Source organism: Salmo salar, chromosome 06, assembly GCF_965601325.2.
Source record: "Salmo salar chromosome 06, fSalSal1, whole genome shotgun sequence".
NCBI classification, from domain to species: Eukaryota; Metazoa; Chordata; class Actinopteri; order Salmoniformes; family Salmonidae; genus Salmo; species Salmo salar.
In genome coordinates this window covers 38,758,798-38,786,184 of record NC_138296.1, presented here as the reverse complement: position 1 = coordinate 38,786,184, position 27,387 = coordinate 38,758,798, and the positions used below count along the sequence as shown (strand labels likewise).

The 27,387-nt window shown below is 42.3% G+C and overlaps 3 protein-coding genes and 1 non-coding gene across 5 annotated transcripts; 1 reads left to right on the top strand and 3 right to left on the bottom strand.

Annotated features, from left to right (window-relative positions):
• The first annotated feature begins 1,707 nt into the window (after positions 1 to 1,707).
• Positions 1,708 to 17,101, top strand: LOC106607156 (guanylyl cyclase C). Its single transcript, XM_014203794.3, has 27 exons — positions 1,708 to 2,439; positions 2,616 to 2,728; positions 3,136 to 3,203; positions 3,434 to 3,652; positions 3,890 to 4,008; positions 4,200 to 4,296; positions 4,393 to 4,498; positions 4,703 to 4,859; positions 5,487 to 5,572; positions 5,689 to 5,806; positions 8,020 to 8,101; positions 8,473 to 8,575; positions 8,795 to 8,857; positions 9,877 to 9,948; positions 10,432 to 10,536; positions 10,790 to 10,876; positions 11,157 to 11,289; positions 11,423 to 11,560; positions 11,816 to 11,904; positions 11,994 to 12,085; positions 12,901 to 13,059; positions 14,184 to 14,376; positions 14,763 to 14,937; positions 15,112 to 15,210; positions 15,370 to 15,464; positions 15,551 to 15,627; positions 15,739 to 17,101. Exons 1-27 carry the CDS (start codon positions 2,229 to 2,231, stop codon positions 15,941 to 15,943), a joined length of 3,261 nt encoding a protein of 1,086 aa, XP_014059269.1. The 5' UTR covers positions 1,708 to 2,228; the 3' UTR covers positions 15,944 to 17,101.
• LOC106607157 (uncharacterized) lies at positions 16,596 to 19,365 on the bottom strand. The gene is made up of 3 exons (XM_014203795.3): positions 19,014 to 19,365; positions 18,492 to 18,656; positions 16,596 to 17,827 (listed from the first exon to the last, which is right to left on the bottom strand). The coding sequence occupies exons 1-3, from the start codon at positions 19,105 to 19,107 to the stop codon at positions 17,520 to 17,522; spliced, it is 567 nt and encodes a 188-aa protein (XP_014059270.1). The 5' UTR covers positions 19,108 to 19,365; the 3' UTR covers positions 16,596 to 17,519.
• A 50-nt stretch (positions 19,366 to 19,415) lies between these two features.
• Positions 19,416 to 23,550, bottom strand: plbd1a (phospholipase B domain containing 1a). 2 transcript variants are annotated; one of them, XM_045719446.2, is made up of 11 exons: positions 23,312 to 23,550; positions 22,587 to 22,809; positions 22,421 to 22,504; positions 22,152 to 22,293; positions 21,909 to 22,049; positions 21,579 to 21,723; positions 21,156 to 21,356; positions 20,894 to 21,034; positions 20,544 to 20,777; positions 20,342 to 20,448; positions 19,416 to 20,264 (listed from the first exon to the last, which is right to left on the bottom strand). In XM_045719446.2, the coding sequence occupies exons 1-11, from the start codon at positions 23,370 to 23,372 to the stop codon at positions 20,088 to 20,090; spliced, it is 1,656 nt and encodes a 551-aa protein (XP_045575402.2). In that variant the 5' UTR covers positions 23,373 to 23,550; the 3' UTR covers positions 19,416 to 20,087.
• Positions 23,551 to 25,339: 1,789 nt separating this feature from the next.
• Positions 25,340 to 25,412, bottom strand: trnar-ccu (transfer RNA arginine (anticodon CCU)). The gene has a single exon. It is a non-coding gene; the product is annotated as a tRNA-Arg (tRNA).
• Between the last annotated feature and the right edge of the window lie 1,975 nt (positions 25,413 to 27,387).

Below are 27,387 nucleotides of genomic sequence, written 5' to 3'. Positions count from 1 at the left end.
TGTTCATGTGGCAGAATGACTGGGTTTCCCAAACCAACCCAGTCATTACACTCAGACACATTCAATGTAATGTTTACATCCGTTTTTACAGCACCGGTGCCCAGTTCTCCTTCCTGAACACATCGGTGTACATGTAAGAGTGTGTGCAGAGTACATGACTTGAGTAAACAGAACTAACAGCCCATTGCCTCAGAACAAGATGGAGTTACTGTCAGAGATCAAGGTATTGGGGGTGAAGATGTTTTTATGCCAGAAAGAGATGCACACTCAGAGTAAATACACGAAGGCAACCCAAACAATAAACACACACTGCAAGAGCTTCAGTCATGATTTCCTGTTCAGTGAGGAGCAAAACAACAGTAATGTGAAAACGTGAGCAATAATGAGCGTGATAATGAATGATACACATAGAGATTGGGCACAGTCTTAGGAGGAGGGAAGAGAGGAATATAGCAACTCAAACACACAAGCAAGCCTGGAAAATGTTTTATAGCCTAGACTTCACACAGGTTCTGTCACAGAGAAGGACTATGTATTTCTGCAACCCGTTCTCATGATTTTATGTGAACTATACATGTTTTGGATAACTGAAAATAAAACTGTAATAGTCTATGAATATATGAAAATGTTTAGTCGATATGTATCTACAAAATGTGTATATTTCACAAAATGTTGTGGTGTGTATGCTTTAAAGGGGCAATCCGCAGTTGTCAATTTTTGGACATATATTAGTGATATGTACCCATTGATTCTTGAGGAAAATAAGTCATAAATATCTCATGAGCTTAGTTCAACTGTCAGAACCATCAAATATATGCTTGTTTTACTCAAATGTTTGAAAACAGTGTAAATGTAAACAAAAATTGCATAGCTTCAAAACATGGTTAAAGCGATCGTTTGATATCATGTATGGTCAGACCTTGTATCCATAGCTGTATCTATGAATTTGAGAGTGGTTACATTTCTCCAGCCCCATTACTCAGCTTTTTACCTAAACTGTGGCGGGGAGTACACTTTGTTATTGTTTCAACTGCGGATTGCCCATTTAAAGGGCTAGCGAACCGTTTTATAGGCTTGCAATCTACTTGCTTTATAACCAACACATTTATCTGCAACACACAAGGCATCCATTTTATGGCCTTTTGTGACCTTCGCCCCTCTCCCAGGAAGAACTCTCCCTTCTACTGAACATGGAGTTTCTGGGACATTCTAGACTGTGTTGCTATATATAATTCATAATTATGTAATTTCCATTGTCCTCAATACGATTTCACATCTACCTGTTTGATTTTCACATGCCTCCTTGTCAACATTCCTTTGTCTTTGTTTTCATCTCTTGTATTTTTGTTCCTCCTAATTCTCATTAGGAGGAACACATTGTTTCCTCCAATTCCTTCTACTAGTCAGTTGAACATTGGATTTAGGCCTACTCACCTGTATCCTATACAAGGAAACAATAGAGACTCAATAAAGGCCATGTTTAAAGAGATACCCTCTCAGAGGCAAGTAGATTATTGCAGGGCCTACAATAAGTTAATTAGGGCAATTACAATGTTTCTATAGGGTGTTCTGCATACTACAGGATTCTTCCAATAAGTTGACGGGGTCAACAAATAGCATGTTTATAAACATGATTAAATCATTCAATTTCATATTGAGATATATAGATAAATTAACTGTAGGTGTCAGGCATAGCTGCCCTCCCTCGTCTGTGTGCACAATCTGTCACCTGTTGGTTGTTCATTAACGCGTGGGACAGAGTGGCTGACAGGTGCTATCTCAGGTGGGTCTATTGCCTTCGCTACTCCTTCAAACCTTTTTACTTTTAACATCAAAGGGCTGTCTACTTTTTGTTAATTTACCATTACTTTATCCAGAGAGTTGGTTGAGCTGACATAAACAACTTCACCTCTCGTTCTTTCTATCCCATTTTTTCTTGTTTTACCTTAGCTCTGGTAGGTGTGTCTCCTGTGGTTGCAAATAACTTAGAGTGTTAATTTGTTAAAGTTCTAACCATTGTTTTTCATTTAATTGTATATTTATATCTAAGAATTGAAGTAGGTTACTCAAATGGACAACCTTTTTACTTTTTACTAGTTCTAACTTTTATACCTTTTTGGTTTGGAGTGGCCTTCAGCCCTTAAGGGGGTGTCTACATCTGGATTTAGATAGTGGAGTCTTTTTTACAGTCTTTTAAAAAATTAAGTCCTGTTCTGTACAGCATCAAAATGCCGAATTCACATTTTTTTCTGTGCATTGGAGTCTTATTTGTGGCACTTGTTGAGAGCCGAATGCTGGACAAATGCATGAAATCAAAACCCAAATACACCATGAACATTGTACTTTTGGAGGATCAAACTTCAGACTGGAGCCTTAGGTTTGTAAAGGTTGCAGTATTGCAAGCAATTGAAGCGGACTGGCAACTGAACATTGCAGCAGGTACGGAAACATGTATTTATTTTTAATTTGAATTTACTTTAATGTCAACATTAAATTAATATGTCAGTGATAAACAAAATTCAGCTGTAACCTATCACACAAACCTATTGGACATTTCATTATGCTTGATAACCGTTATTATCTCATCCTCCTACAACACTCTCTCCCTTGCCAAGGTTTGAACACCAAATTAACGGCTAATTTCAATGGGTTCAACACCACGCTGTACAAACGAAGAGGCTGTGGGAGCAGCACCTGTGAGGGAGTGGAGATCCTCAAGTCCCTGCATGTGAGCCAGTCTTTTTTAGACAGTAATGTCCATTCTCATCTTGATACCATCTCTTCCAGGAGACCATTGCGACTTGAAGATATTATATGTTGACTGACAGACTGATTTAGATGAGAAGATGAATTGCCATTGAAGTGTAATTTCAACCATTCACTGTAGGCATATCATTTGGATCCGCTTGGCTACTGAAACTGTTCTAAGACATCAGGTGGCGAAGTTCTACCGCAATGACTATACTGAACCTAAACAGCAATTTCAGTCAGATTAAATTTGGGCTGATGAAGAGGGCCTATAAGATTAGTAAAGATGACATTATTTCAGAAAGAGTAAGAGACAGGGACAAGCCCTTCCCCATTACTCAACAATATGAGTGCCTATGTTTACGTAGGCATTTGTTTGTGCTCCAGACTAAAGGTGAGGTGGGATGTGCCATGCTGGGACCCTCCTGTACATTTGCCACTTTCTTTATGGTGGAGTAAGTACTCTCTCTGTCTTGCATGCACACACGCATGTTAATGATCCCTGTCTCTGTCATCCCCATTGAACAAGCATTTGTTTTGCCTGATTATTAGTAGTTGATGATGTGTACGTGTGGTAAATGACCCACTAGGTGATTATGATAATAGCGTTTATTGTTATGCTGGTTTATAATATGCTGTCCTGTAAGATAAGGACAGATTGTGACCCCCGGTCTGTGTGTCTCAGCGTGGAGATAGGCCTGACCCTGACTATCCCCATCATCTCCGCCGGGAGCTTCGGTCTGTCCTGTGACTACAAGGCCAACCTGACCCGCCTGCTGCCCCCGGCACGCAAGATCTCCAACTTCTTTGTCCACTTCTGGAACTTCACCAGACATGGTCTGAAGATGCACTGGGGGAGGGCTTATGTCTACAAAAAGGCAGACCAAACTGAAGACTGTTTTTGGTGAGATGGAACACCTGTGCATTTGAAAGGGGATTTCCGCCATGTACACACATACAGACAGTACAGAGATGGTCATAGCATGTGTGTGGTAGACTGTAACACTAGAACATACATATGTAAGTTTGATGCCAGGGAGAGAAGCGTTTATTGTTGGGTGCTCCATGGTGCACTGTTACATCAAATCAAATCAAATTTCAAATTTCCCTTTTTTTCCCTTCCCTTTTGCCATCGTCATAGGTACATCAATGCTCTGGAGGCACCTTCAGTCCAGTTTGCTATGTCAATCTCAAGAGAGATGCTACGCAGCAACAAAGAGCTAAAGAAAGCTATTCAGTCTGAAGACAGACACAGTAACGGTGTGTGCCTCCCTCTGTCTTCTACAATACATTCTCAAGTCTTATCCATGCCTTACACACCAGCCACTTTTTCCACCCCGAATAGGAAGTAAATCAATGGTTACTAAAAACAAAACTTTTGTAATCTAGCTACATGCTTTAAGGTGTTATTTCATCACACAGTTTTATCACCCCTGCACAATGTTTTTCAGTATTCATTCTCTGTGGAACCCCAGATGACATCACCACTATAAAGAACGAAACAACGATTCCCCCAGAAATTGTCTTCATCCTCATCGATATCTATAAGTGAGACTGGTTTTGGCAGTTTGTTATGCTGCATTACACATTTTTTGGGGGGACACTGATTGAAAGTTGAAACCATGTAACTTTTCTATCTTCTAGCCATGGGTATCACACTAACATGACTGCCAACCCAAGCATGGACAATGTTCTGGTACTCACCTTGCCTGAGAGACAATACAACAACACAGTATTTTACAACAACACGGTTAGTCTCTGCTCCACTCATCTATCTTCATTCCTCAATTCTTCTGACCTCCTAATGTCTGAACAGAGATACCATCTCTCTCTCTCTCTCTCTCTCTCTCTCTCTCTCTCTCTCTCTCTCTCTCTCTCTCTCTCTCTCTCTCTCTCTGTCTCTCTGTGTCTCTGTCTCTCTGTCTTCCTGACTGCTTCTCCTCTCCTGTTGCAGGAGTTAAATGACTATGTGGCGGGGTACCATGACGGCGTGTTGCTCTTTGGCCATGTGCTGAGGCAGAGGTTGATCCGTGAGCTGAGAGGCAGAGCAACACAGCCAACCGCCACGGAGCTCTCTGATGTAAACCCCTTCAGGAATGTCTCTTTTCAAGGTATAGGAGGGCCTAATGGCCAGAGCCATGGTCCATACTGTCCTCAGTCCTCCATTTAAACACCATAACATTTTAAGTCAGGCAATGGTGAGAACCTATACTTGTTGGACTTGGCAAAGCTGCTCGGGGGCAACCTTTAGCATCTGATCTTTGACTCTCGTCCAACGGGAACTTGTGCAAACCAGAAGAGTAAATGTTTCATTTTTGTCACACCACCGTCATTCTCCACACAGGAACGTAAGGCCACACATTATGCAGAATCCCATTCACTTAGATTTTTTTTACAGTGCAGTACATGGCTAATTAGAGTGTTCTCTCTTGGCTGACTTTTATGGGCAATGTTTCACATTTTGTCCATTTATAGCTGAGGACCATAGTAGTTCAGCTGGTTATATGTCTTCCGCAACCTCTTGTATTAGACAACATTTCCCAACCCGAACCTTGATAATGGCACTAGGTCGTAGCCTCAATTTCTTTGGAATTGTTGCTCACAGTGGTGTGATTATTGGTGCTATAATAAGGGAGCAACTGGTTGTTAAGGGCAGGTGTTTCGGTCAACCGTTTTCTGCTCAGGAGGATAAATGATGATACTCTTAAATGGTTAGACATAATAGTATCTGTGTGCAGGTATGGGGGGACACTACGTGCTAGATGAGAATGGGGACAGGGACGTGAACTTCTCTGTGATTTACACATCCACCATCGATAAACAGGTAGGCTTCATCCAATGTAACTGTTGGAATGGTCACCATCTCCGTCCCCTGTTAAACAGCAGCAGGACATAATTTAATGATCACTTAATAACGCTGTCATTGCACCTCCCCTACAGTACAAAACCCTGTTTGTGTTTGATACGTCCATAAATGAGACCAGAGTGGAGGACAGCACCCCCTCACTGCCCTGGCCCGGGTCGCAACTGCCAGATGACAAGCCAATCAATCCTAACGGTAATGACATACAGTGCATTTGGAAATTATTCAGACCCCTTGACTTTTTCCACATTTTGTTACGTTACAGCCTTATTCTAAAATGAATTAAAAAAAAAAAAATCCTAATCAATCTACACACAATACCCCATAGTGACAAAGCAAAGTTTTTCTAAATTTTAGCAAATTTATAAAACTAAATAAAAACAGAAATACCTTATTTACATAAGTATTCAGACCCTTTGCTATGAGATTCGAAATTGAGCTCAGGTGCATCCTATTTCCCATGATCATCCTTGAGATGTTCCTACAACTTGATTGGAGTCCACCTGTGGTATATTCAATTGATTGGACATGATTTGGAAAGGCACACACCTGTCTATATAGGGTCCCACAGTTGACAGTGCATGTCAGAGAAAAACCAAGCCATGAGGTCGACGGAATTGTCCGTAGAGCTCCGAGACAGGATTGTGTCGATGCACAGATCTGGGGAAGGGTACCAAAAAATGTCTGCAGCATTGAAGGTCCCCAAGAACACAGTGGCCTTCATTGTTCTTAAATTAAAGAAGTTTGGATCGACCGAGACTCTTCCTAGAGCTGGCCGCCTGGCTAAACTGAGCAATTGGGGGAGAAGGGCCTTGGTCAGGGAGGTTACCAGGAACCTGATGATCACTCTGACAGAGCTCCAGAGTTCCTCTGTGGAGATGGGAGAACCTTCCAGAAGGACAACCATCTCTGCAGCACTCCACCAATCAGGCCTTTATGGTGGAGTGGCCAGACGGAAGCCACTCCTCAGTAAAAGGCACAAGATAGCAGCCCACTTGGAGTTTGCCAAAAGGCACCTAAAGACTCTCAGACCATGAGAAAAAGATTCTCTGGTCTGATGAAACCAAGATTGAACTCTTTGGCCTGAATGCCAAGCATCATGTCTGGAGGAAACCTGGCACCATCCCTACGGTGAAGCATGGTGGTGGCAGCATCATGCTGTGGGGATGTTTTTCAGCAGCCGGGACTGGGAGACTAGTCAGGATCGAGGGAAAGAGGAACAGAGCAAAGCACAGAGAGATCCTTGATGAAAACCTGCTTCAGAGCGCCCATGACCTCAGACTGGGGTGAAGGTTCACCTTCCAACAGGACAACGACCCTAAGCACACAGCCAAGACAATGCAGGAGTGGCTTCGGGAGTGCAGGAGTGGCTTTTTAATACATTTCCAAATATTTCTTAAAACCTGTTTTTGCTTTGTCATTATGGGGTATTGTATGTAGATTGATGAGGAAAATGAAAACAATTTAATACATTTTAGAATAAGGCTGTGGAATGTGTAAAAAGTCAAGGGGTCTGAATACTTTCCCGAATGCACTGTATACGCTCTAGTAACAGGTCAGTAGCAGTTTCTACCCCATAGTGATAAGACTGCTGAACAGTTCATCAAATGGCTACCCGGACTATTTGCATTGACCCCATTATTTTATTTCAATTATTGGCATTTAGCAGACACTCTTATCCAAAGCGACTTACAGTAGTGAGTGCATACATTTATTTCAATGTACACTCACTGGACTCTAACCACACACTCACACATACTACACTGACACTCCAACACACCCACACACACATGCATATTGACGACACACACACACACACACACACACACACACACACACACACACACACACACACACACACACACACACACACACAAACACACACACACACACACACACACACACACACACACACACACACACACACACACACACACACACACACACACACACACACACACACACACACACATTCACATTCATTCACACTCTTCACATACACTGCTGCTACTCTCTGTTTATTATCTATGCATAGTCACTTTAGCCTTATCTACATATTACCTCTATTACCCCTTCACATTTATTCGGTACCGTTACCCCTTGTACATAGCCTCGTTATAGTTTTTTTGTTGTGTTACTATTTTCTCCTTAGTTTATTTACTTTTTTTAAACTCTGCATTGTTGGTTAAGGGCTTGTAAGTAAGCGTTTCATGGCAAGGTCTGCATCTGCTGTATTCGGCACATGTCACAAATACAATTTTATTTGATTTTATATATAAACACTAGTGCTACTAGTAACAGTACAAAGTTTATTCTAGTACACAAGCTCTTTTGAGGTTTCTGTTACGTCTTGGTACGAAGATAAGGTATTAGTGGGGGGAATACTTATTCTATGTTTGTGATTTCAGATCTGAAGACAGAGGATATCATTGTGATCGTCCTGAGTGCCAGTGTTATGGTGGTGACTGCCATCGCTCTGATCTTCTACAGGTCAAATATGCACCACAACAACCTCTGTGTTCTCACTTCTGTCCAATCACATTGTTACTTGATGAAATGTCTCACTCACCTCTGTGTTTGTCTATTTATTATTATTAACATTATTATTATATTTACCCTTCTTCTCAGTCACTTTAAACCTGATTACACAACTGTCACCAGAATCCGTTTCATTGATTGGTACTGATATTGACCTTGTATATAGTATATATTCCTGTGTGTATTTCTCTTTTATATTACTTAGTATTACTGCATTGTTGAGGAAGAGCTTGCAAGCAAGTATTTCCCTGCACTGTTTACACTTGCTGTATCCTGTGCACGTCACAAATAAACTCTGATTTGATTTGATTTATGGCCAATAGGCAGAACATGAAGGAACGTCAAAACCAAAAGAGGTGGTCCCACATCAGCCAAGACCTGATTGGTCCGCTGGATGGGAAAGAGTTAAGCCTGGTCTCACTGAAGGTGAGCTCCCTCACCTCCTCCTTGTCATGATGTTTTTGCCTGTCTGTTTCTATTTATAGTATGTCATCTCTCAAACTCCCATAATGCATGGCCAACACAAGCTGGTGTTACACTGATGTTGGTTTAAATTCTTTCATTTACATGCTGATACTCCCTGTGTTCTCTAATACCCAGGGATTTATTCCGAATTATTTATCCCTTTTTCTTTCTATATATCAGATCGATGAAGACAACAGGAAGGACAGCTGTTACCAGATTCACAGGGCTCGCTATGACAAAAAGGTGCCATTACACTCTTTGGTCCATAAACTGACTTAAACACGTGGTGTGAGTTGTCATACCAGGGTCTTTCCGTGAAAGAAAATCATTTTGCGTCCATTTTATATTTTAAGGACAAATTGTGCACCAATATAACATTTTAAAAGCCTGTTATATTAAATGATGTGCCATTTAATGTAGACCACATGGAGAATTCAATAAATGAATAAAGACTTGCTAAAGTGCAAAAATTCAGCATTTTGACATGTCCCTCTGTGCACCCTCTCTGACTTCTAGGAAGATTTTAACCGACTTAACCCACACATTTCACCATCATTGTAAAGCCCTAGTTATTTTGTTGCTTTGACGAAGTCATTTCTGAAGGTTATTATTTATTTAATGTGATTAGTGATTCATTTACGTTTGTTCCTCATTTTAAGGTCAACCCTGTTACTTGAACTGAACTCTCGTTAAGATGGTATAACTATTCATTTTTAAATAGGTTTTTAAAAATGAACATCTTTGATTCAGAGGGGTTGGGTTAAATGCGGAAGACAATTTTCAGTTGAATCCATTCAGTTGTGCAACTGACTAGATATTCCCTTTCCCTTAATAGTCAAAGCATAGTGTAAAAGCAGGTGAGCTGGTTCTAGTCTTTGTCAACCCTGTTACCCATAGATAGACAGGCTAGAAATGTTTGAACAATTAAAAAAAAATGGTGAAGCTTGAATTTAATTGCAACCCCCTGTTGCACACAACAAGCTTCCATTTCCCCTGTCACAAGGGGATTATGGCTGATTTAAGATGAAATCGTCAACCCTGTTACTTTGTTTGACACTTAATAGGCACTTACTATAGTAATATTTTTATTTAACCTCTTGAGATGGGGGAAAAGTGGTTTTCATGAAGTTGAATATGTGCTCTTTGTGACAGTTACACTTCTTGAAAGGTACTGAATTGGTGGAACGACCCACCAGTAACTACTCTCAAAGGCTGAAATGGGCATAACTTCTAGTCTATTATTATGGATCTATTATTTTCAGCCCGTGATCCTGAAGGAGCTGCAACACACAGACGGCAACTTCAGTGAGATCCAGAGGATTGAGCTCAACACTGTAAGGTTCTTGCTAATGATGTCATTTCCTCTCCGCCTCTATCGTGGTTCTCCTAACCTGCTGATTCAAACAGTAGTCCAGTCAGCTATCTAATGATCTAGTGTCCATTTTGAATGTCTATGTTCTCCGAGCTCAAGGTCAACCACATATTTGCTTATCTTGATGTGGTGTGAACAACAGAGGTTTGCGGATTTGTGTGTGTGTGTTTTGTGGCTTTGTGGCCCTATGGAGGAATCTTTTATCTCCTTGTCAATCAGAGGAGATAGCCAATGTGACCTTATGTGAGCAACTAGGTGATAAAAGTAGAGTGTGTAAATGAGTGTGAGGAAGTCAAGACCAGCCATGAGAGGATGTCTTTCACACTGACTCTCTCTCTCTCTCTCTCTCTCTCTCTCTCTCTCTCTCTCTCTCTCTCTCTCTCTCTCTCTCTCTCTCTCTCTCTCTCTCTCTCCTGCTTCCTCTCTCTCTTTCTGCCTCTCCCAGCTCCTGCGTATTGACTACTACAACCTGACCAAGTTCTATGGGACGGTGAAGTTTGAGTATGGCCTGTTTGGAGTGTTTGAATTCTGTGAGAGGGGATCCCTGAGGGTAAGAGGATTGGCAGAGAACATGACTTTATGGTGGGAATCAGTGGCCTACTTTCCACCCATATATCTTCATTGTGCAATGATAAGCAAATGACATTTACACACATGTTGATTACAGGACTCCTTTACCGACAGCGCCTGGGTCACAATCACAGTTACATTCACTCAGTTTTCAAATACCCTACCAGGCAGAAACAAAAACACTCAAGCATAAACTGAACTGCAGTAAACTCTGTAATTCACTGTCTTTACAGTATGTCCTTAATGACACAATCTCCTATCCTGAAAAGACCTTCATGGACTTGGAATTCAAGATATCAGTCATGTATGACATAGCTAAGGTATGCTTATGTAGTTTGGTTGTACTATGTGTTTACTGTGGGTAAATGCACAGACATTTTAATATGGTGTAATCCAGTGCCCCCAACCTTTTTTGCTTACTGTACCACCAACTGAATTTTGATCTGGCCGCAGTACCCCTTTAAGTATGTGCATTTTACCAGTAACCCTATGGTCTCATGAGTCTTCTCAAGTACCCCCAGTTGTCCTAGTACCCCTGGTTGGGAACCACTGGTGTTGCGTGCTGTAGCTGTGTGGGGCTCACCCTGGTGACGGTTTCAGGGCATGTCCTACCTCCACTCCAGCAACATTGAGGTCCATGGCCGACTGAAGTCCTCAAACTGTGTGGTGGACAACCGCATGGTGGTCAAAATCACAGACTTTGGCTGCAACACCATCCTCAACCCCTGCAAAGGTGAAGCCCTCTGCCCACTTTTTCCCTTACAAGTAAATGATTCAACCTGAAAGTATTATGCCATGAAGTTAGTAAAAAACTCAAGCAGGAGAGTGATTTGATATCCCATTCTGGTCCCTCTCCTTTCTGTCAGACTTGTGGACGGCTCCAGAACACCTCCGGAAGCAGGGGATCTCCCAGAAGGGGGACGTCTACAGCTTTGCCATCATCGCTCAGGAGATCATACTGAGGAAGAAGCCCTTCTTCACCCAGGCCTGCTCCGACATCGCAGGTAACAACGGTCTGGCGGCTAGAGTCAGAGATTCATGCAGAACAGTTTTCAGCAATAGCAAAAGTTATCAAGTTTTTTATGTCTATGCACCTCACACTGGTAATTTAACAGTGGCTCCTGTTGGCCATTACATGTAAATACAACTTTTTCTCACTAGGGATCACTGTTATCAATTACTATTCTAGGGATTCGTATTATTTTACTGTAAATGAGGGCATGGCTGTCAACTGAATTCCCCTTTCCTTCCTCCCCCAGAGAAGCTGTACATGGTGCAGTACCCAAGTCAAACTGGCTTCTTCAGGCCAGATCTAAACTTTGAGACAGCAGCAGAAAACGAGGCGGAGGTACAAGGTCCCTCATAGCATTCCTCACGTACGCATGCATATCCGTGTTAGTTTGTATGTATGGTTGTCATTGTACTTGTCTCCTGCAGCTTTACATGCTGATAAAGAACTGCTGGGAAGAGGACCCGGAGAGGAGGCCAGACTTCAAGAAGATAGAGGGATCTCTGGGTAAGATATTCAGGTAAGCCCAGTGCTTTATGAGAGTGAGAGTGTGAGTGTGTGTGCATGATGTGTGAGTTTGTGTGTGTGTGTGTACGTACATAATGCCTGATAATCCATATCTACACTGAGTGTACAAAACACAATCCTAATATTGAGTTGCACCCCACATGGACTCTACAAGGTGTCGAAAGCGTTCCACAGGGACGCTGGCCCATGTTGACTCCAATGCTTCCCACAGTTGTGTCAAGTTGGCTGGATGTCCTTTGGGTGGTGGACCATTCTTGATACAGACAGGAAACTGTTGACTGTGAAAAACCCAGCAGTGTTGCAGTTCTTGACACAAACCAGTGGGTATTACCATACCCCATTCAAAACACTTGTCACCCTCTGAATGGAACACATACACAATCCATGTCTCAGTTGTCTCAAGGCTTAAAAATCATTTTTTAACGTGTCTCTGCCCCTTCATCTACACTGACTGAAGTCGATTTAACAAGTGACATCAATAAGGGAACATAGCTCTCACCTGGATTCACCTGGTCAGGCTATGTCATGGAAAAGGCAGGTGTTATTAATGTTTTGTACACTCAGTACATTTAGTCAATCAAAACCCTTTTTACAAACCAAAAGCCATTGCATATCGACAGCTGCTTTGTGTTTAACATACAGACGTCTTAGAAATTTAGAGTTCTATCAATCCGTTATTCATGCAAAAGTTGGAGTGATTGTCAATCTCCAATTTGGATTTTTCTCTTGTTAAAGATTTTCTGAGCTATTGGGCTTTTATCATTATAGAGATTTGGTCATTTTTTTCCATGTTCCACAATCATTCAGCAACCTGCACAACCAGGCTAATGAGAGCTACATGGACAACCTGATCCGTCGGCTGCAGATGTACTCCAGGAACCTGGAGCACCTGGTGGAGGAGAGAACCTCTCTGTACAAGGCTGAGAGGGACAGGGCTGACAAGCTCAACTTCCTGCTCCTGCCAGCGTATGTCATGCATCCCAGCTCAACCTTAACCCTTACCCCTAACTCTAACACTAGCTTCATGTCCACATCTTGGCTCAACCCTAACCCTAGCTATCACCCTAACCTTAACCCTAACCTGAGCTTTATGTCTACATCCTGGTTCAACCCTAACCCTAGCTATCATCCTAACCTTAACCCTAACCTGAGCTTTATGTCTACATCCTGGTTCAACCCTAACCCTAGCTATCATCCTAACCTTAACCCTAACCTGAGCTTTATGTCTACATCCTGGTTCAACCCTAACCCTAGCTATCACCCTAACCTTAACCCTAACCTGAGCTTTATGTCTACATCCTGGTTCAACCCTAACCCTAGCTATCATCCTAACCTTAACCCTAACCTGAGCTTTATGTCCACATCGTGGTTCAAGCCTAACCCTAGCTATCATCCTAACCTTAACCCTAACCTGAGCTTTATGTCTACATCCTGGTTCAACCCTAACCCTAGCTATCACCCTAACCTTAACCCTAACCTGAGCTTTATGTCTACATCCTGGTTCAACCCTAACCCTAGCTATCATCCTAACCTTAACCCTAACCTGAGCTTTATGTCTACATCCTGGTTCAACCCTAACCCTAGCTATCACCCTAACCTTAACCCTAACCTGAGCTTTATGTCTACATCCTGGTTCAACCCTAACCCTAGCTATCACCCTAACATTAACCCTAACCTGAGCTTTATGTCTACATCCTGGTTCAACCCTAACCCTAGCTATCATCCTAACCTTAACCCTAACCTGAGCTTTATGTCTACATCCTGGTTCAACCCTAACCCTAGCTATCATCCTAACCTTAACCCTAACCTGAGCTTTATGTCCACATCGTGGTTCAAGCCTAACCCTAGCTATCATCCTAACCTTAACCCTAACCTGAGCTTTATGTCTACATCCTGGCTCAACCCTAACCCTAGCTATCATCCTAACCTTAACCCTAACCTGAGCTTTATGTCTACATCCTGGTTCAACCCTCACCCTTGCTATCATCCTAACCTTAACCCTAACCTGAGCTTTATGTCCACATCGTGGTTCAAGCCTAACAACCCTAATCCTCTTAACGCTTAACCCGTCCCCCTGCTTCCCTCCTCAGCCCAGTGGTGCGTTCCCTGAAGGAGACGGGCAGTGTGGAGCCAGAGCTGTTTGATGAGGTGACGGTCTACTTCAGCGACATCGTGGGCTTCACCACCCTGTGCCAGTACAGCACGCCCATGGAGGTGGTGGACATGCTCAATGACATCTACAAGAACTTTGACAGGATCCTGGACCACCATGATGTATACAAGGTAGTTGGGACTGAGGCTTGACATGTTCACATACAGTGCCTTGTAAAAGTACTCAACCCCTTGGCGTTTTTCCTATTTTGTTGCATTACAACCTGTAATTTAAATTGATTTTTATTTGGATTTCATGTAATGGACATACACAAATTAGTCCAAATTGGTGAAAAGAAATGAAAAAAATAAAAAATGTCAAAAAATGTGCAAGCCATTGTACTAAAGAAGAATCTACAGTACTGTTGTTACTGTAGTATTATGGAATTGAAAGCATTCATACCATTTCAGATGGAATAGTTGAGTGGGGACAACAGTTTTCATATGAAATATGAATGCTATTATTGTATTCAGATGACATTTCAGAGGGTTATCGTCTCTTCCTCTCTCTCTGCCAGGTGGAGACGATCGGTGATGCGTACATGGTGGCGTCAGGGTTGCCGCGGCGCAATGGCAACCGGCACGCAGTGGACATCGCCCACATGGCCCTGGACATCCTAGCTTTCGTAGGGACCTTCCAGCTCCAACACCTACCGGGCATACCCCTGTGGATCCGCATCGGGGTGCACTCAGGTACCCCGTCTCAGCACAATATAACTGGCCCATACAGTAGTTTGTATAGATCTTAACTTTTCTCACAATTTAGTTTTATTTTAAGTTCATAACATTGGGCCAATACAGTCCTGTTAGCAACACTTTCACTGCCTGCTGTGTGTTTAGCTTTCACTGTGTCTGGTGTATTTATAGGGCCGTGTGCGGCTGGTGTGGTGGGGAACAAGATGCCACGTTACTGTCTGTTTGGAGACACGGTCAACACTGCCTCACGCATGGAGTCCACAGGCCTGCGTAAGAGACAGCACACACAGACAACGACACATCAAACATAACCACTGGGATGAACACTTACATACATTCTCCTCAGCTATCACAAGCACAGCTCCATTCTAGCAGCGTATATTCACCATAGTTCACCATAGGATGACACCTCTCATGCTTCCTCTCCAGCACTAAGAATCCATGTCAGCCAGCCCACCATAAACATCCTCCAACGGACAGACTGCAAGTTTGAGTATGAGCAGAGAGGAGAGACCTTTCTGAAGGTAAGCTGGGTTCATAAAGCTATGAGATGGTTTTGTGAGTATAGAGTTCAGATTATGCCATGATTATGTTTGTGTATGTATTATAGGGTAAAGGCAATGAGATGACATACTGGTTAACAGGGGTGACAGGGACAGAATACAACCTGCCAACGCCCCCGACAGCGTGAGTAGAAACCATCCATCCTGAACTTACACTGTATCTATCACCCATATCTATATGGAGCATTATGTATGTCAAATAATCCAAACATCTTGTCCCTGGTTGTCTTCTCAGGGAGAACTTCCAGAGGCTAAAGCAGGATCTGTCTGAGATGATCGTGTCCAGCCTGGAGAACAGAGGGCCGGGGACCAACGGCATGGAGAAGAGGAAGACCCTCTCCACCAGAGTCAGGAGGAGGGAAACCAACGGGAGCCAGGAGGACGGCCTGCCAGAGTACCTGCACCTGGCCATCACAGACATTCCCAGCACCTACCTGTAGCCACCCAGGACCAGACTGCCTCCTGTGGAGATACAGGGCTACTACACTCTGTCAAAAGGTGACAGTGGAGTCAAGTAGTCTTATATTCACCTGATACAATAGCTACAGTAATGCCTTACACATAGGAAACCTGACTATTTTCTAATGAATTTCTGGGTAAAAGACATGGTTTTCTGGTTAGAGATAAAGGTTATTTTGGGTCACATAGGCAAAATGTGTGGGGACTTTCCATAAATAGTCTGTAATGGAGATGCTGTAGGAAAAACCTGAACCAGTAAACCAAGGAACAGGGTGGTACTCGTCTATTTTAAGAAGCCCCTGAAGAAAAGACAAATATGAGTATTTCTGCATTTTCTCAGCGATCAACAATGAACAATTGTTCAAAACAATATCACTGATTATCACCGAAGCATAATAATAATACTAAAGCTTAATATTGTCATCAATAACATGATGATTACATCTTATAAATGATGTATACACACAGTGTTGGTTCATAGTTTCTCATTGCAATCTCAGTGCATTTTTTTGGTTCATAGATTCTCATTGTAATCTCAGTGCATTTTATTGGTTCATAGATTCTCATTGTAATCTCAGTGCATTTTATTGGTTCATAGTTTCTCAGTGCATTTTATTGGTTCATAGTTTCTCATTGTAATCTCAGTGCATTTTATTGGTTCATAGTTTCTCATTATAATCTCAGGGCATTTTATTGGGTCATAGTACAAAATGTGTTTTTATCCTCAAATTTGATAGAGTAGTCTGAAATGCTAATACATGCTGTCCTTTTAAAGGCCCGCCATTTTTTAATAGGGTTTCCAACCTTTATTAGTAAAGTGTGTCCACTGAATTGAAACAAAATAACTTTCTGTAAAAAGATCAGTATACTTTTGTTTAACCAAAAACCTTGCCTCTACATCTCTGAGGTTAGAGAACCTCTTTCTTATCAAAATGTACTGTATTGTATATGAGTCGGGGTAAAATTTCGACATAATAAGTTTGTGTTTTGTTGATTGGGATGTGTCAAATATATCCAAGTTAATAGCAGTTGTCACCTTTACTTCTACATGATCTAAAAGTGAATTATAAAGTCCATGTAAATGTTATTCCAAATTTTTGCTCATTTTAAAGTAATATTTACAACTGGTTTTACATTGACATATATCGCCAAATTGCATCATTTCACTGCATTTGATTAATTCCATGTTATTGTTTTTCCACATCATACACAAATATACAGCACGACATATAGCCATATAATTGGCCAGATAATACCTTCATTCTAAAACTACAGAATAAGAGTTAAAATAGAAATATCCTATAACAGACGTGTTATTATTGGAGTTAACCCAATCTACTCAGATTTGTCTTATTGTCTTGACAATATTTAAGTATAGAAACACAAGTTCATAGATGTTTCCCATAGTATTCTCTTACAGGTTTGTCTTTACTCCTACACCATCACAAATGTAAAAACGTACATCTAAATGATTATACTGTACCAACAATACTGCAAAGAACAAGTCCGTTTGCTTAACAATGGCCATGTGGTTTTATATGTCAAAATGATGTCCTCTCAGTCGGAGCATTGCACAGTCTTGGTGGTCACCAAAGCAGCATCCCCCAGCTCAGTGGCAGGAAGTGGGATCCAATGCTCCCTCAGACCATTGCACATGAACATGCTGCCTACCTCCCCAAGAGAGCCACACACCGAGGCCCCGCTGTAGGTGGATACCTCCTGCCTGAAGCATGTTTGGGGCCCACCATTCAGCTGAGGACAGGCTGGAGGGGCCTCCTCCTCTCTCTGTACCACAGCTGCTGTACAGTCTCCCTCGACAGGTGGCAAGGCTTTAGCTGGAGGGTTAAGTCCTGCCTCTGGTTCACCTGGAGCAGAAACAAGCATTACCCAGCATTATTCTTCCTAAAGAGAAATCTACATCAACATGATAAAGAAGACCTATACTTCTAATCTGAATCATTGAATAATTGGCAGCAATTGGATAGAGTTAAGAATGTTCTCTCGGAAAAGCAAAATTAAGAAATATATACAACAATGCCAGCCCTCTACCAGTCACTCAATTCCAAACATTGTTAAGTTAAATGGTTGTTCTATGTCTTCTATCCAGCTCAACACAGAGCGAACTGTGAGCAGGAGGGATGTAAATGAGGGCTGGTATTCAGGGCATGTATCCCTGTATGTAATGGAGCTAACCTAGTAATCTCATTACCATTCAGTGGTGTACTCACATGTAGTAGCAACTGTTGCCATTTGGGTGTTTATTTGTGTGTGTGTGTGTGTGTGTGTGTGTAAGGTCATTGGGTGTGAAGAATACTTTTTTGGTCCTCAAAAACCAACGGATGCGTGTTAAGAGTAAAATAGACAGTAGGGCAGTCCCCAGAGAGCCTAGCAGAGGGGAACAGAAACTAGAGGAGCTTCATGCTTCATCTGTCTTCAACCCCACTTCACTCAAATGAAAGCACTGAACAAGACACTTGCTGTGAAAGATAGAAATACACATTGTCCATTAACCTCAATGTCATTCCTTACCTGCAGTGTGATTGCGCCTTGCCTGCATTTTGTATATGATGAACCATAGAAACATTGCCAGGATGGAGCCGTTCACTACGACTACCACTGATATCCACACAGCCGGACTCACTGCTGGGTTGTACTGGGGAGGAACATCGCTACTCCATTTTACAGGTGGGGATTCTGGTGGAAAAGGATGACAAAGTCCCCATAATACTGTATCAATGACGATGCTGTATCCATCGCTAAGCCAATGGGGAGGATATATAGCTCCGTATCAATGCCATACTATAGAGAAGCCAGTGAAATAAATATTTTTCCTTAAAATAAGAACTTGCAGACAATAAGTAAGGACCATCTGTATCGCTGTAGAAATGTAAAGGTCATTTCCTACTGCGCCGACATCTGCAGCGTTTACCGTGAATGCAGTCTCTGCTAACGTGGGAACATTGTCTTTAAATTCCAGTCACGCTGTAATGTTGAATTTCAGCGATATGGATTGAATAGAGCCCTTAGACAAACCAGAGCAGTGAAACTCACCTGTGGTTGTCTTTGGCTGAGGCCTTCTCAAGGGGACACAGGTGATGAGCAGTTTGTCCCACGTTGTGCCCGGATTACAGGTCTTCTTTGCCATGTCGATGTCTGGTCATATAATTAATGCACTAGAGAAACCTGCTGCCTCACTCTGTCCTCATGGAGCTGTGTGTGTGAGCCAGAGAATAACATACAGTGAAACCATTTGAGAGACGAGGGGAAAGAAAGGCCAACGGAGGTGAGGAGTCTCTCAACAGACGTTTCAGTTCTTCCTTTTGTAGGAAAGGATGAATCACCAATGTGTCCCAAGAGAGAGAGAGATCAAACTTAAACCAGAAAAAGTCATATTTGACTGGATAAGATGTGTTCAGCTGAGGGTGCACATAAAAGTGAATAAACATATGAAAGTTATGGGAATTGTTGAAATTTATTAACAATGATCATAGAAAATACATTTCTGAAGTGCAGCTTTCCAAGACATCAAACAAGTACAAAGTTCAAAGATATTCTTCCATGTATAAAAATAGAAACACACACCGTAGCAGCAGGCCATGCAACAAACATGAGATTAAGAGCCCTGAGAATTGCATTGATATTATCATATAGTGAATTCAACATATGACAACATGATTGTAATTAGTTTCAAGGTCAGGATTTGATTATAACAGAAAGGGTACTGAATTTTAATCTAGGTTTAGGTCATTGACCTGAATTTAAAAAAAATTGTATTTGGCACCGAACAAGCCAGGCTTCAATCATTTTCTACATTGATTCAGCATCTTTCAAAATATGTCTAAATGACAGCAGTACAGCAGCAACTCTTAGTCAATGTCCAAGACATAGGTCAACTGAGTGCATGAATAGAAAAGTTGGTAGGCTATTGACAAAACACAGATAAAATAAGAATTCCTTGAAGCTTGATCATTATTGCAGCATTTGTCCCCGAGGCTGATTTACTATATTGGACTGTAAATAAAGGTGATAGTATTAAAGTCTATCTGCATTAACCTCCCTCCTCCATTACCCTAACCCCATAGGCAACTCTTCCAACCTTTTCCCTCCTCCCCCATGGCACCTCTCTCAGGGCATGAAGAGTGCAGGCTGCATGCTGATGAAGGGGAAGTCGTAGTGGTCTGGCAGACCCTGGTGAGCCGTGCTATTGAAGTCCTCCCAGGAGAAGGGAGGGAGGTCACCCTGCGTCGTGGGACCGTTCACCGCCTCCGCTCTGAACTCTTGCGCCATGTGGAAATCAGTCACCTACAGAGAGAGATGTTTATTACATGATCTTAAAAGATTTAGAGATCGAACTGAATGAACGCTAGTAAAAGTTCTGCCTTGGTGTCATAGCATCCTCCTGGGCTGGGGTCTTTCTCCCTCAGGTCATTACGGCAACAGATGGACTTGCATGGGTCACCCTTGGAGTAGGGGTCATTTTTGTAGTCTGAAAGAGAAAGGAACACGGTTAACAGCTACTCAAAGCGAGAGCTGAGAGAATGTCGGGAGGAAATGAACTAAAGGAAGTAACAAAAAGCTAACCAGAGTAAAAAGAAATGGCCAAGGTAAAGGCAAGGAACGTAGGCGCACCGTTGTATCTCATGATGTGTTTGAGGGAGTCTAGGTCCTTAACCTCAGCCTGGTCCCGACGAAATATCTTGGCCCGGGGGCAGAGGTCATAGGAGAAGTCCTCCCCGTACTCCTCCCACATCTTCCCATAGCCACTCAGGGTGTAGATCTTTGGGTGGAAAGGCACGTTATAGGAGGGCCAGTAACCTGGGAAAGGAAGATCTTGCTCAATTACTATCTCCTCCAGGGATTTTATCTCCGCTAAGTTTATGATTAAGATGTGTATCTATTGGCAGTACTATATCCATATCCGTGTTCCTCACCCCTGCGCAGGGCCCGAGTTTGGTCAGAGAACTCTACCAGGCCAGGAATCTGCTCCACCACGGTCAGAGCCCCATCCTCTATACTATGGCCCAGGGTCACTTTTCCCATGTCCACTATCATGTACTGGTTGTTATAGGTCCCTAGAGAGGGAGGGAGAGTGAAGAAATGTGTGAAAAAAATGCATTCTGTACTGTAGACCATTATCAGAGGGATAAACCAGGACAAGCTTTCATGTGTCATCCACCTCCCTCCTTCCCTCACCAGAGTTGTATCTGGAGAAGGTATTGGCCCACTGCTCCCCAGTGTGTGACAGGGTGTGGGCCAGACGCACCCTCTGCCAGGCCAGCAGGCTGTGGGGCGTGACCTGGGAGAAGAGGGACGTGTTGAAGACATTGTTGGTGGTCTGGGTCATCATCAGGCCACTGCCCAGGAGGTAGAAGTCATCCAGAGACACCAGGAAGCCTGTGTAGAGGGTGGTCTCACAGTATCTGTTTCTGTACTGATGAATTCTGAACATTGACCGTTTTCATTAATCAAAAATATACACATTTATATGAAAATGTAGAGGGGCTACACCTAGCGCTTCCAAAATATTGAAGTATCTCTTCAGCCACGAGTAGTGTTTATACTGTCACAGCGGCCATTATACAGTGCTGTACCTACCTGGGAAGCTGCTGTACCTACCTGGGTAGCTGCTGAAGGACAGCTTGCCCGTGGCAGTGTGGGGCTCACTGAGGTGGAAGTCCCAGTGCTTGTATATGCGCATGGTGGCAGCGTATGTATACCAGCTAGAGTGGGAAAACAGCAGGTTCTCAAACCCAGGGAGCATCTAGAAGGGGAGAGAGAGACTGGTTTTGAGTGCTATAGAAACATTGATTGTACTGGATAGAGGGAAAACCATATTGAGTTCTACACAAGACTGATGTAAGTCAAGAACAGATCCACACTACTTGATATCACTAATGATCTGTCCAGAATAAATCTCTCAACAGCAAGAGCAGAATGACCTCTAACCTTAATGAGGGCAGAGCAGTGGCCCATTCCGGGTAATTTGAAATGTCCGAGAGGTGGCTCAGTGCCAGGGACCAGGGCTGGTATCAGGTCCAGCAGATCTCCCACCGCATTCAGGAACTGGACAGCAAACAGGGACAGAGGCTAAAGTGGGGGAGACACCAGTCAGAAAGAGGTTAGAGATCACATTGTGCCACTGAATAAAGATCCATGAATCTATTGATCCATTTCTAGATTTCAGCGCACCTCTTTCCCTTGTTTCTTGGCCCAGTGTGCGACCCCCGCCTGAAGTCCGTCCATCTGGGCAACTATGAAGCCGGTGTGGTGCCATAGAGGATCAGTGCTCCTGTTCAGTTTCACCTGCTCCCTGGTCCACGAGTCCTGCTTCCTGATAGAGCCACAGAGCAGAGCACATCTCAAAATTCTCAAAGGACAGGATGTGGATCTGACCTGGCTTTTCACTATGGTTATTGGATTTCATCCCTGAGGATAAAAATGTTTAAAAAAACACTCACACCATGAAGCGCTCCACTGGACCTAAAACTTTGGGGTCCTTGATCAGCTGGGGATACATGTTGGCGTAGTGACTAATCATTTGCCTGATGAAAAACAAAATAAGATTAAACATGACAATGTCGATCAGAAATTGAATTGACATGCAACAATGCCCAAGGCACTTACGGTGCAGTGAGGAAGCCCTCTAGGTATCCCGCAAGGAAATAGGTGACCTCATCATGCTCAAGGGTCTCCCCATACCCTGCACGGATCTCCAGTACACTCCATCCCGTTTGAGAGAGGGTGTCATTGAGGTATCCATATGCATCCCCCTCTTTTTCTATCACTCCTTCTTTCAGTTGTACAGTCTTATGTGTAGCATCCCAGTACACTGTGGCTGCTTTCATCTCTGTAAAGCAGGCAATTACACATGTCAACTTTCAACAGAAACATTACAGAGTATTTTTTTCTATTGACATTATCAAATAAAAATGTATTGGTCATGTACACAGATTTACAGATGTTATCGCAAGTGCAGCAAAATGCTTATGTTTCTAGCTCCATTTGTGCAGTATAGCCAAAAAGTTACAAAAAAATATGAAATTAATCAGAACAAAAACACGATGTGAGCTTTGGAATGTCCTGGGTTTATCGTTGATTTAAATGGATTCATTTCTGCATTTAATGGAACAATTGTCTCGACCTCAGTACAACCCTGTACGTTTCACTGTTAGTTTCACTATCTGAGATGTCAGCCTATTTCGTCTAGCCCACATGTAATCTCTTTCTTCTATGTCGGTAAACAAATTGTGACCCATCACATTAATTTGCTGTTTTGATTAGCGAATTCGCTGTGTGTATCCAAATACAGTTCACAAAATAACTTCAGCTACAATGAATGTATCACCTACCATCAGCACTGGCGAAAGACGCTGCAACATAGAAAAAAAACAAAAGACACAGCCTCTTCATTTCTGTTCGAAGTAAATACAGATCTTAAATGCGTGATTTACAGATATGAATGTTACCTGAACAAATCACACTATTCACAAAATAAAAACAGTAGGGAACTGAAAGTCTGGTTCAAGTTTATAGTTTCCTTATTGGTGGAGCCAGTGGGGAATTTATCACAAACGTGTTTTGAGCAACATTAGCATGAGCAACAATAGTGGAATCAGTTATTTGCCTTCAAAATAAAAGATGCAAACGGATCAAAATAGTGGAATCATACCACAATTGGATTAGATAGTGCTAAACAAGTTTGGAATGTTGTTATATAAATTCAACAAAAGACAATTATTCGTTCATTTGACAAAAAAGTTAGTTGAAATTGCACTGCATATGTATTTGAATTCAGAATTGCATTGGGGCATACTTATATGCACTGTACAGCAGTGGTGTAAAGTACTTAAGGAGAAATACTTTAAAGTACTACTTTAAGTAGTTTTTGGGGTATCTGTACTTTACTTCACTATTCATATTTTTTACAACTTTTACTTCACTACATTCCTAAAGAAAATAATGTACTTTTTACTCCATACATTTTCCCTGACACCCAAAAGTACTAGTTACATTTTGAATGCTTAGCAGGACAGAACATTTTCTAATTCACACACTTATGAAGACAACACATGGCCATCTGTACTTTCTCTGATCTGGCAGACTCACTAAACACAAATGCATAATTTATAAATTATGTCTGAGTGTTGGAGGTGCCCCTGGCTATCCGAACATTCTTTAAACAAGAGAATGGTGCTGTCTGCTTTGCATAATATAAGGAATTTCAAATTAATTCTACTTTTACTTTTGATACTTAAGTATATTTAGAACCAAATACTTTTAGACTTTTACTCAAGTAGTATTTTACTGGGTGACTTTCACTTGAGTAATTTTCTATTAAGGTATCTGTACTTTTACTCAAATATGACAATTGGGTACTTTTTCCACCACTGCTGTACAGCCTAACCTATGGATTGTGCACCCATGAAATGGGGTATCAGCCTACTCAGTGACACTCACAGAACACAACTATAGTTAAATAAAGGTTAAATAAAAGCAACAAATATATATATATATATTATTATTATTATTATTTGTTTGTTTTGAGTTTACACAAATATTAGCGTCTTAGCTCTTATTGCAAGACTTTGACTGTGGGAATTCACCACGCTATTCAGCCTACTGTATATTTTTGGTGTGTAAACTCTTCACAGTTGTGTTCTGTGAGTTTCACTGAGTAGGCTGCTACCCCATGTCTGGGTGCACAATCCATAGGTTAGGCTGTACAGTGGATAAACTGTATTTATGCCTTCAATGCAATTCTAAATTCAAATATATCCACTATTTATTGTTTTTCTTCTTCAAATGAACAAATAATTGTTTTGTTGAATTTATATAACAACATTCCAACTGTGTGTAGCATTATCTAGTCCAATTGTGGCATGTTTTCAGTATTTTTATCCGTTTGCATCCGTTACAATGACGGACTTTTATTTCAAAGACGAACCTGCCGATTCCACTATTGTTGCTCTCGGGAATGTTGTTCATGACACACAAGTGAATTTATCTCGATTGGTTACCCTCCGTCTTGGATTTCTCACCAGATGCAAGATCCCATTGTATCAGCCTACAAAGTGAAACAAGTATACTCTACGAAGTCATTACAATATATGTACATACGTTACCAAATACATCATCCAGAATACGATTAATGATCGAATCATAACTTTATTATTGTGTTATTGACTGTACGTTTGTTTATGTGTAGCTCTGTTGTTGTTTTTGTCGCACTGCTTTGCTTTATCTTGGCCAGGTCGCAGTTGTAAATCTTGGCCAGGTCGCAGTTGTTCTCAACTGGCCTACCTGGTTAAATAAAGGTGAAATAAATAAAAAAAACATAACTCCAATGAATCAAAAGGAAATTTGACGCAAAAACAGACCACCCCAGATGGGACTCGAACCCACAATCCCTGGCTTAGGAGGCCAGTGCCTTATCCATTAGGCCACTGGGGCGCACGCGAACCAACAGGCGGGGAGGTATCATTTTAAATTTGCACAACATAGAATCAAATCAAAATGTTTTGTTCACATACACGTGATAAGCAGATGTTATTGCGGGTGCAGCGACATGTTTGCGCTTCTAGCTCCAACAGTGCAGTAATATCTAACAAGTAATATCTAACAAATTACATAACATATATCCAATACACCCAAATCTAAGTAGGAATGAATTTAGACTATATACATAGATGGCCGAGCGATGTCAGAGCAGAATGGACTAAGATACAGTAGAACAGTATAGAATATAGTACATACATATAACATGAGTAATGCAAGATATGTAAACATTATTAAGTGACTATGATACCGTAGAAGGATAGAAAACAGTATATACATATGAGATGAGTAATGCCAGACATTATTAAGTGACTAAGATACTGTAGAATAGTATAGAATACAGTAATTATGAGATGAGTAATACCAGACATGTAAACATTATTAAAGTGACTAGTGTTCCATTCCTTAGTGGCCAGTGATTTCTAGTCTATGCCTATAGGCATCAGCCTCTAGTGTGCTAGTGGATGGCTGTTTAACAGTCGGCTGGCCTTCAAATAGGAGCTGTTTTTCAGTCTCTCGGTCCCAGCTTTGATGCACCTGTACTGACCTCGCCTTCTGGATGATAGCAGGGTGAACAGGCAGTGGCTTGGGTAGTTGTTGTCCTTGATGATCTTTTTGGCCTTCCTGTGACATCGGGTGCTGTAGGTGTCCTGGAGGGCGTGTAGATTACCCCCGGTAATGCGTTGGGCAGACCGCACCACCCCCTGGAGAGCCTTGCGGTTGCGGGCGGTGCAGTTGCTGTACCAGGCGGTGATACAGCCCAACAGGATGCTTTCAATTGTGCATCTGTAAAAGTTTGTGAGGGTTTTAGGTGACAAGCCAGATTTCTTTAGCCTCCTGGGGTTGAAGAGGCTCTGTTGTGCCACCTTTACCACACTGTCTGTGTGGGCGGTCCATTTCAGTTCGTCAGTGATGTGTACACCAAGGAAATTGAAGCTTTCCACCTTCTCCACTACGGTCCCATCGATGTAGACAGGGGGTGCACCCTCTGCTGTTTCCTGAAGTCCACGATCATCTCCTTTGTTTTGTTGACGTTGAGTGAGAGGTTGTTTTCTAGGCACCACACTCCCAGAGCCCTCACCTCCTCCCTGTAGGCTGTCTCGTCATCGTTGGTAATCAAGCCTACTACTGTTGTGTTGTCTGCAAACTTGATGATTGAGTTCGAGGGGTGCTTGGCCACGCAGTCATGGGTGAACAGAGGGGGCTGAGCACACACTCTTTGGGGCCCCAGTGTTGAGGATCAGCGGAGTGGAGGTGATGTTTCCTACCTTCACCACCTGGGGGCGGCCCGTCAGGAAGTCCAGACCCAGGGCCTCGAGCTTAATGATGAGCTTGGAGGGTACTATGGTGTTGAATGCTGAGCTGTAGTCAATAAACAGCATTCTTACATAGGTATTCCCCTTGTCCAGATGGGATAGGGCAGTGTACAGAGTGATGGTGATTGCATCAACTGTGGATCTATTGGGGCGGTAAGCAAATTGAAGTGGGTCTAGGGTGGCAGGTAAGGTAGAGGTGATATGATCAGTGACTAGTCTCAAAGCAGTTCATGATGACAGAGGTGAATGCTACGGGGCTATAGTCATTTAGTTCAGTTACCTTTGCCTTCTTGGGTATAGGGACAATGGTGGCCATCTTGAAGCATTTGGGGACAACAGACTGGGATAGGGAGATTGAATATGCCCTTAAACACACCAGCCAGCTGGTCTGCACATGCTCTGAGGATGCGGTTAGGGATGCCGTCTGGGCCGGCAGCCTTGCGAGGGTTAACACGTTTACAGTGCCTTTCAAAAGTATTCATCCCCCTTGGCCTTTTCCCTATTTTGTTGCATTACAACCTGTAATTTAAATAGATTTTTATTTGGATTTCATG

Bases quoted from the DNA above. Each gene is read 5' to 3' on its own strand.
- LOC106607157 (XM_014203795.3), bottom strand. From the start codon at position 19,107: ATGGCAAAGAAGACCTGTAATCCGGGCACAACGTGGGACAAACTGCTC. The intron at 18,657-19,013 runs GTGAGTTTCACT...CTTTTCCACCAG, and splicing joins TCAGCCAAAGACAACCACAG to AATCCCCACCTGTAAAATGG. The intron at 17,828-18,491 runs GTAAGGAATGAC...TTTCTGCTCCAG, and splicing joins AAGGCGCAATCACACTGCAG to GTGAACCAGAGGCAGGACTT.
- LOC106607156 (XM_014203794.3), top strand. From the start codon at position 2,229: ATGCCGAATTCACATTTTTTTCTGTGCATTGGAGTCTTATTTGTGGCA. The intron at 9,949-10,431 runs GTAAGGTTCTTG...TGCCTCTCCCAG, and splicing joins AGAGGATTGAGCTCAACACT to CTCCTGCGTATTGACTACTA. The intron at 15,628-15,738 runs GTGAGTAGAAAC...TTGTCTTCTCAG, and splicing joins CTGCCAACGCCCCCGACAGC to GGAGAACTTCCAGAGGCTAA.
- plbd1a (XM_045719446.2), bottom strand. From the start codon at position 23,372: ATGAAGAGGCTGTGTCTTTTGTTTTTTTTCTATGTTGCAGCGTCTTTC. The intron at 22,505-22,586 runs GTAAGTGCCTTG...GTTTTTCATCAG, and splicing joins GAGGGCTTCCTCACTGCACC to GCAAATGATTAGTCACTACG. The intron at 22,294-22,420 runs GTGAGTGTTTTT...TGGCTCTATCAG, and splicing joins CCAGTGGAGCGCTTCATGGT to GAAGCAGGACTCGTGGACCA.